At 42.2% G+C, this 9646-nt stretch overlaps 1 protein-coding gene across 2 annotated transcripts; it reads left to right on the forward strand.

Moving 5' to 3' along the window:
• Window positions 1-270: 270 nt before the first annotated feature.
• On the forward strand, window positions 271-9108 carry PSMG1 (proteasome assembly chaperone 1). Of its 2 annotated transcripts, XM_014466950.2 has the most exons (7): window positions 278-387; window positions 496-602; window positions 1558-1709; window positions 4169-4231; window positions 4832-5030; window positions 6486-6622; window positions 8911-9108. In XM_014466950.2, exons 3-7 carry the CDS (start codon window positions 1578-1580, stop codon window positions 8983-8985), a joined length of 606 nt encoding a protein of 201 aa, XP_014322436.1. In that variant the 5' UTR covers window positions 278-387; window positions 496-602; window positions 1558-1577; the 3' UTR covers window positions 8986-9108. The 2 variants fall into 2 exon arrangements, with proteins under 2 accessions (XP_023620817.1, XP_014322436.1); XM_023765049.1 differs by lacking the exon at window positions 4169-4231 and having other exon boundaries at window positions 271-387.
• Window positions 9109-9646: the final 538 nt, after the last annotated feature.

The following is a 9646-nucleotide window of genomic DNA, read 5'->3' on the forward strand; positions in this document are numbered from 1 at the left end:
AGAAAGAGTGAGAAGGCCACTTTCACTCGGGTGGCAGGGCTGTGTATTCCTCTCTTTTCTTTTACAGAGTTAAGTTTAAAGCAATCCAGTCCATAATGCAGAACCGAACCTTCCAAAAACTGGACTCCCGGAGCATGCCTGTAACTAGGCGATAAGATTTTCCATTACTAAAACCTCCCTTCTCTTTCTATCCGCCCCCCACCTCCGATACCGCAGGTTGCTGCCCGCGGTGCGGTGGGGGGGGGGGGGATGGGGAACGACGGGACAGCCTGATCTCTGGGTTCCAGTTCTCCAGGAACTTGGTGTGGGTTGGTTTTCTCTGTTGTCATCGCCGGATTCCATTGTTTCCTGAGGATTATGATTATGTTCTTTATAAAACCAGAACAGGTCTGTTGCTTCATACAAAAATCATACTTCTAGTAAGTGTTTTTTATCATAACAAGGCACTCTTTATATGTAAGCTGCTTTAGTTTCATCTTTTGTTTCTTGTGTTAGGGAGGTGCGGCTCTTTCGAAGACAAACAAAAACATCGTTGGAAGTTTCTCTGCTGGAAAAATATCCTTGCTCCAAGTTTATAATTGCTGTTGGAAACAATGCAGTAGGTGAGTGGAAATGCATTAGACTAGACATTTTGTTGAAAGAATAAAAGCTCAACTTACTGATTTATTTTTGTCAGAAAAGATGTCAAATGTTCGTTATTTTTTAAGAAAAACTCATAAGAGAATAACTTTGTATTCAAGTAAAATCTGTCATTCATGTGTCACTGTCTTTTTGATCAGCTTAAAAAATATGATTTAAAGGAAATGTTCTTGACTTTAGGGACTGGAAAACTCAAGGAATTGGTTCCAGTGTGTTCAGGGCTCTAGGATTCCATTAGTTCCAGGGCCTGTTTTGACCAGACCTGGAGGGGCAGAGGGGGCATGTGTATAGGACCCCCTTGTAGCAGTGGTTCTTAAATGCTTTTCAGTTAACAGGCTCCTTTAAGAACATAATGAGAGCTCTAGAAATAACAGTAATCACTAACATTTTGAGTACTTAAGTTCTAAGGTCTTTACATGAATGAATCCATTTGAGACGTTAACGTTAGAACAGTGCAGGGTTCAGCTAGGACAATATGCACGTGCATGTGCAAACCTGTATAATTTTAGGGGCTTCTTTGGCTCAAGGAGAGCATTCGGGATTCCAGTCCAGATCTTTGTCCTATAAGTTAGCCCTCGTGTTCGCAGAGCAAGTACAAGGTAAATAACTACCCACTCATTTATGTTAAAGTTCTACTGGCTACAACTTTCCAGGTAAGTGTTGCCTGTGAGAGCATAGTAAAGTGGGTCAGTGACCCTTTTCAGCTCCTGGCTCTGATCCCATCTGTACTCAGGGCATGGCCTTTTACTTCTTACGGCCTCAGTTTCCTTTTCTGCTAAATGCTAGTGTAAAGTTGATGGCCTAGAATGGCCCCTTTAGCTCTAAAATTCTAGAGTAAATTGAATGAATTTATTTTGTATTGACTAGAAAATGCAACCTGCAGAGCCAAATACTAACTCCTGTGAATTGTTTTGACAGCATTTTTGTCGTCATTTGTTATGAATTCAGGAGTCTGGGAAGAAGTCGGCTGTGCTAAACTCTGGAATGAATGGTGCAGAACAACAGACGCTGCACATTTATCCCCCGCAGAGGCTTTTTGCGTGTTTTATCACCTAAAGTCAAACCCCTCGGTATGTGGGTCTAACCTTGTGTGTTTAAGAAGTTGTTGTGTAGCCGAGAGCGTCGGACTGCGGACTGAAGGTTTCCATTCCAGTCAAGGGCATGTACCTGGTTGCAGGGCCTTTGTGGGAGGCAACCAATCCATGTCTCTCTCCCTCCCTTCCTTTCTCTCTCTAAAAAAAAAAAAAAAAAAATCAATGGAAAGATATCCTTGGGTGACGACTGACAGCAACAAAAAGTAGTAGTTGTGTAGGCATCATTTATGTAGTGTTCATTTGAATTCCATGTTCGTCTGTGTCTACTTTGGGCTGAGGTAGGGTAGTAACCACTTTGTTGTTTATACACTGTTGGTAAAGTTCTTAGGAAATTCTGATATAACTTTGTTAGAAACAAATCATAAACATTAGGTATTTAAGTGTTGCCCTCAATGAAAAGATTACTTCAGTTGGCGACTCCAGACGTGCAAAAATGTCCATTCTGTCAAAGCCGGGAGTTCTGCTTTGTTGCTGTGTAGGCCAGTATTTAGCCAGTGCCTGGTACATGCTGGAAACTCAGCTAATGTCTGCTGAACAGATGAGTGCTTTATGCATCCTAAATACAGTTCTGGTGACACCAGGTTTTCATCCTAACCTAATTTGTCCTGATTTTTAAGTCAGAAAAGACATTCTGTAGCCGATGTTGAGTGATTTCTTTGGATTGTGTTTGTCCTAATTCTACTCTTGCATTCATTTAGAGAACTCAGTGTGCTGGGCAGTCTGGGAGACAAGTCAGGGAGGTGAGGTGGCCACACAGGTGATGTCTGCCCATCTGCTTGTCTGGCAGAGTTCCAACCCCCCCCCCCCCCCCGCCCCCACTTGAACAAAGGCAGGGGCAGGGATTCAGACATTGGAAGAAGTCAGTAATTCTGTAATATTATAATGTTGCTTATTTCAAATGGTAAGGACCAAGTGTTAGCCCCCAAAACTGTAGAATTAGATTTTATAATACAGTTTGTTTCTATAGCATGCACTCCAAAGTTACTGAAATTTCGTAAGGATTTTTATAAAATATTCAGTGTTTATAGGAAACTAGAGGCCCGGTGCACAGATTCCTGCACCGGTGGGGTCCCTCGGCCTGGCCTGTGGGGATCAGGCTGAAACCGGCTCTCTGACATCCCCCAAGGGGTCCTGGATTGCCAGAGGGCTCAGGCCAGGCCAAGGGATCCCACCGGTGCACAATTGGGGCCAGGGAGGGACTGTGGGAGGGCTCCAGAGCATGTCCGGCCTGTCTTGCCCAGTCCTGATTGGCCGGACCCCAGCAGCAAGCTAACCTACTGGTTGGAGCGTCTGTCCCCTGGTGGTCAGTGCGTGTCATAGTGACAGGTCGAACGAACGGTCGGACACAGCATATTAGGCTTTTATTATATAGGATTACTCAGGAAGCTAAGCATCAGGAAACTTTATCTGATCCTTAGTGGAAAAGTTTCACTTTAGAATAGACAGTGAAGGTCAAGTAGGAGAAATTTCTGTTACTGCCTCTAGTTTTACCATTTATTGGTTAGATATCTTTTTTTTTTAAAAAAAAATATATTTTATTGATTTTTTACAGAGAGGAAGGGAGAGAGATAGTCAGAAACATTGATGAGAGAGAAACATCGATCAGCTGCTTCCTGCACATCTCCTACTGGGGATGCGCCCGCAACCCAGGTACATGCCCCTGACCGGAATCGAACCTGGGACCCTTCAGTCCGCAGGCCGACGCTCCATCCACTGAGCCAAACCGGTTTCGGCGGTTAGATATCTTTTGATTATTTAGAACTTACGTGTACAGGCAGCTAAATATATATCCAGTCATTTTGTTCTCCCCTATCTTGGGGTCCCTATTCCCCTCTTGTACTTGCTTTGTGCAGTTAGCATATCTGGCAATATTTTAGAGACGATATGGTTGATTTCTGTGGATAGTATTGTTCTGTGAGCTTTTATAACCAGGAATCTCATCCTTTCATGGCCTTGTGGCAGGTTATCTCACCTGGAGCTTATGGTCTGCAACTGGGTTTCTAAACTAACACCGTCCTCACAGGCATCGGCCGCGCTTCGGGATATCGGTGGGCTGAGGTCCAGCTGGACCTACTGTTGAGTTGGTGCTTACCTGCCACCGAGGACTGATTTGAGCCTGGCCTTCACAGGGGGCCCACAGGGGCAGCAGGGCTGGTACCTCCCTGTGTTTATGCGTTCTGGGGGTCTTCACTGGGAGCATCTGCAGTACCTCATAGGCTGCCGCCCAGTCAGTGTGCATTTTATTCCGATATTAATTACCAGTAGTAGATTGATTCTTAAATTTAAAATTGTAAAGCAAAATAAGCCATTAGCAAATTGAGAAAAATCAGTGATATCTAAGCGTTGCATTAGGATATTCACGATATGTATCTGCTGACAGTCGGGGGTGCACATAAAATTTATTTGACTCTAAAACTTGGGATTTGGTTTTTCAGGTTTTCCTTTGCCAGTGCAGTTGCTACGTTGCTGAAGATCAGCAGTATCAGTGGCTGGAAAAGGTGAGCGATGCCATTAGGTAAGGGTTTAGTGTCTTCACACGTAACCCACATAGTCAGATATTGAAGTGGGGAACGTGTTTGGGTTTTTCCCTTAAAATATTGTAGTAAGTTGTTAAGAGAATGTAAAGAATAAAAGGACTTATTTAACAAACATAATTAGCATTGTGCTAAAGATTGTAGGTCGCAGAGGCCTAAAACTAATTGAATTCTTCCCATCCACATTATTATTTTGTTTGACAGAAACAAAAGCTACAGGCAAGAAACAGAACAGGACACGGCCACTGGTAAAAGCGTCCGTGCTGGCAATGCTTGGGGTGGGAGTCAGGGGGCTGGCACTCAGCTGCCACTCACTCCAGACCCCAGAATATTATACCCATTGTTCTTAGCATTATGATGGATTGATTGAGGCTTCATTTTGTGGGAAAGTTGTGCACATAGTATGTGCCCAATAATACAGATTTTTCAGTGAATACTTTAACTCAGCTAGGAATTTTAGAGAATAATCATAATTTGGGCAGTTAGATGTTATTATTATTATTATTTTTTTTATTGATTTCATATATTAATATATATATTAATTTGAAATCAATTATGTGTTAGGTTTTTGGCTCTTGTCCAAAGAAGAATATGCAAGTAACTATTCTCACCTGTCGACACGTTACTGACTATAAGACTTCAGAATCTACCAGCAGCCTTCATTCCCCTTTCCTGAAAGCCCTAAAAACACAGAATTCCAAAGAGCCTCCATGCTGCTCACTGCTGGAACAACCCAACATCGTACACGACCTCCCTGCAGCAGGTGGTATTAAAGTTCGTAACCTTTACGTTACATCTTGGTATTGTTTTATTGGTAGTAATTCCTTTGAGTGTGAGATCTTTTTGAGGTAGTTTGTTAATGATGATTAATAATGCATTGCTGTTTAACCTCAGTATCTGTAGTTGCCAGTACATTCTGTTTGTTTTGAGTTTTAAAATTTTAAAATTTACCACACACAGTTACATGAGAACAGCTCCGAGTTCTTAACTGTTGCCCTTCAGAGCTGCTCTGTTTCTTGGTCTTTGGTAACTCATGTGAGCCAATGTTAGATATAAATTGTTGGTATATGAAAAGTTGGTAAAGTGTGTTTTAATTATCAAAATAATAGTTTCAAATATTGAATCTTGATAATTTTAATATTTTTGTTCCTGTTACTACTATATCAAAATTAGATTGTCACTTTTCAGTAGTAAATGTTATTATATACAGTTAGTTGTTATCCTATATAATAAAAGGCTAATTCGCTATGACGCATACTGGGGCTGCCAACCAGCCTGATACGGCCCGATTGGCCCCTACCCCAACCTCCCGTGGCCCCTCCCCCTGGCTGGCCCCGCCCAACCCGATTGGGGGTGGAGCTGGCTGGCCAACCGCCCATGGCCTCACCCGCTGGCCGGGCCCCCCCAACTGGTGGGAGCCCCTGGCTGTCTGGCCCCCCAGTAGGTCTCAATTGCTGGCCAGGCCAAGGGACCCCACTCACGCACGAATTCGTGCACCAGGCCTCTAGTTAATAAAAGGATTTTCTTTCCTCTAAATGTTAAGTTTATTAGAATAAATGGCTCAAAGTTTTATGCTTCATATATATATATATTTTTTAAAAATATATTTTATTGATATTTTACAGAGAGGAAGGGAGAAGGATAGAGAGTTAGAAACATCGATGAGAGAGAAACATCGATCAGCTGCCTCCTGCACAACCCCTACTGGGAATGTGCCCGCAACCAAGGTACATGCCCTTGACTGGAATCGAACCTGGGACCCTTCAGTCCGCAGGCCGACGCTCTATCCACTGAGCCAAAACGGTTAGGGCTATGCTTCATATATTTATTATTTACATTTAATTTGCTTTGTTTAGGATAGTCAGCAAAATTTTAATCTTGTAGCTACTTAAAATGTGTTTCAGCAGTATGTTCAGGAAATGCAAATAAACAATATTCGCCTATCTGTGCACCTGAAACTAATACAAAATACTATTGAATGTAAACTGTAACTGAAAAATTGAATTTAAAAAATCAATATATGCAGAAGCAGGAGAATACTTAGGAAAATAATTGGCTTTGGAAAAAATATGCATTATAATTAGTTCAAAATGGCAGTAAATGCTTTGATTAAAAGAGGCAACAGAAACAACTATTTTTAAAGGCTTTATTTAGAGATGTTTAACTTAAAAATACTATAGTGGAAAACTTAAGAGTTTTTCCTTTCTTGATTATTCAGTTCTGAGCTACTGTCAAGTATGGAAAATCCCTGCCATTCTGTACTTGTGTTATACTGACGTGATGAAATTAGACCTCATTACAGCTGAGGCTTTTAAGCCTGTGCTTTCTTCCAGAAGCTTGAAAGGTTTGGTTAAGGTAAGACTTTATTTAACTCATTGACTTTAATAGCTGACTTACTATCATGAACAGGCATAATAGCAAACATAAATGTGTGGTGTCAACTCATAACTTAAGTAGCACTTTGAGACCCTTTTTTCTCAAAGCTTCCTCACCTGGCGGTTGGAATTTGATTGGCGCCCTCTCTTGTAGATATCCCCCTGTAACTTGAGTGTCTTGTTCGTGTGTGATAGGTCAGTGCCAGGCATTTAAATCCCAGGTGGCTGTGTAGAAAGATGGTTTTACTATTCGAGAAGTTTCTTTAACTACAGTGGGGCCTTGACTTAAGAGTGTCCCGACTAATGAGTTTTTTCGAGATACGAGCCGTCTTTGCTTGGAGTTGCGAGCTAAAATTCGGGTTACGAGCCAGCTTCAGATACCCCGCCGCTAGTTGGCGCAGCGAACGTCACAGTGATTTGACATACGAGTAATTTGAGTTACGAGCTCCATCACGAAACGAATTAAACTCGTAAGTCAAGGCTCCACTGTAATTAATTTGGAAGGTCGGTAAATTTTGAGAAGGCATTTGATTAATTTAGAATGAATTAATTTGGAAGGCGGTAGTTTTTAAGGAGGCATATGGATCAAATTATTGTAACATTTATTCACCTAAATTTGTGTGGGACTAGATGTGTGAAGATGAGATAAACCTGTTCCCTGCTTTCAGTTTGTATACATATCTGTGGGCTCTTCCCCAGAAAAATACCTATGGAACGTATACACAGAAAGTCCTGCCTGCAATTTCAGGTAGTTTAGGAACTCCCCTCCTCTTCCTAAGAGATTTGCTGAAAATCCATGGACTCCCAGTTTGAAAACAGCTTCCTTAAAGGATTGAGGGTATAACAACATTGTTCCACAGCCCTGTTTTGTTCAGAATGGCCATTCGTGTTAAGGCAACTTTTCTGGTGTGTTGGTGTCAGCTCATCTCACAGGTCTCATAATTAGTTTGCTTCCTCGTGCATCCATTTTTTTGTGGAAACAGGCCATGTTTTTTCATTTTGGTGTTCCCAGTTTGTCACAAGCATGGCATGTAGAAGATGGCCCTCAGTAACCATTTGTTGAATTAATAAGAGTAAAACTAAGACTCAAGTATAATTGAGGTACAGTCAGTGTTCTGTTTCCGCGGATGGCAGGGCCGACTTTTTGCATTATTCTCCATTTCATGTAAGGGACTTGAGCATCCGAGGACATGGGTCGCCTGGGAGGTCCTGGAACCAATCCCCTGCAGGTACTGAGGGACCACTGTGGGTCTTCTAAATCCGTTAGAGGAATGGGTGCTCTTTCTGACAGATTGAGCTACCTTATATAGAGCATCTCTTTCGGAGTATGTGCTCACAGTTTTGTGTGCTTCTTGGTTAACTGATTGGCTCTTCCCGGGCTGGGCTGTTCGGTCTGTATTGTGGTACGGTGCTCAGTGCACAGGCACTCCAGAACTTTGGACTTGTTCTGAGAACTGTAAATCATGTGTCATGCAGTGTTTAGGTCAACTTTTGGGTTTTAAAATATTCTTTGAAAAGGAAATTTAAATAACTTTTTAAACCTTTTTAGTTCTGCATTAAACATAAAGATTTGTGGGAGGGAGGGTGAGCCAGGTGGCTGTTTTGAAGGTGGTTTCTTAGTGACCACATATAGTCATCCCGAATTCATAAATTTGGTATATATAGGCATCCCGAATTCATAATCTCTTTGATCTAAAAGTGCTACTTGGTTTACATACTGGATTCTCTTGAGTGCCTCCTGTGAGGACCCCACAGTGCTAGGTGGTACACCCCAGTAGGGCCTTTGGTTTCTTAGGTATTTCATGCCAGGCCAACAGTGGGCGTTATGTGTGCCAGGCAAGGGGAAGGGAGGTCATTAGGAGAGGCTGCACCAGGGATGTGGCACTCCAGCTGGATTTGAAAGATGAGTGAATCCTAGCGCACAGGGCAGCAGTGTGAGCCCAGAGTGGGCAAGCTCAGGGAGCATTGAGGATAATGGTGCGAGCGAGGTACTGGGCTGCAGAGGGAAGTCAGCTCATGGCGGGAGATGGGCCAAGCTAGAGCGTCGTGTCCGCCTAAGGGCTTTAGGCGGCCTGCGGAGGTCAGGGATTCCTCTGAGTTTTGAGTGACAGGAGGACACCCTTAGATGTGTGACCCACTTACCTTTTGTTTGAAAGGAGATGAATGGCAGCGCCCTTTCCAGTTGGGCGCCGGTGCAGGGATTGGGGTTGCATGTCGCTTCTAACTGAATTCTCAGCCTCACTGTATAACATCTTTATTCTCTTTCAGAATATTCCCCAGAGCACAGAGATACTGAAGAAATTGGTGATGACAAATGAGATTCAGAGTAACATTTACACGTGATTCCAGATGGTTTTGTCACCTGTCCATTCCTTGGGGGGCAGCAGCAGCACTGTTTCATAGGTTCCTTTTTTTCAAGGAGTATTTTGAGGGTATTAAAAACAGAATAAACTTATTTTAAATTCATTGTAGTTATAGTTGTTTTTTGTGGTGGTGCTGTTCACGGCTGAAATAAGCCAGTTGCTTTTTTTTATCCACTAGGTGGGAGTATTGTTTTATTTGAATGTTTTGAGGTAATATAGTTAAGTTTTTAAAAAGCCACAGGTTGTATTAATATGGCAAAGTATAGTTAATTTGGTGCAGAAATTCTCTGTGATATCTGAAAGTTGATGGTCTGTTGGTGATTCCTAATATATGGAAAGTTTCTCATAGGAAATTTTATGAGTTCTACAGTTTTTTTTTTGTTCTTTGGGTAAAAATTGATAAGGTAACGAAGTTATATATTTGCTCAAAATGAAACAGAAAGACAGTTGCGTTTATTTCATCACTTCAGTAATACTTGACAGGCAGCCTCTTCACCCATTTTCCTAGGGCTCTTGTGCAAGGTTAACTGTGTTGGTATAATCAGCACTAATGGGGTGTTCTCATTAGAATGTGACTTGAGTCATGAACTCCTAGTAGCCATACTACCTCCCCAAACCACAAACTCAAGTGCATTAGTGAA

This window comes from Myotis lucifugus, unplaced genomic scaffold (assembly GCF_000147115.1).
Source record: "Myotis lucifugus unplaced genomic scaffold, Myoluc2.0 scaffold_372, whole genome shotgun sequence".
In the NCBI taxonomy this organism is placed as follows: domain Eukaryota; kingdom Metazoa; phylum Chordata; class Mammalia; order Chiroptera; family Vespertilionidae; genus Myotis; species Myotis lucifugus.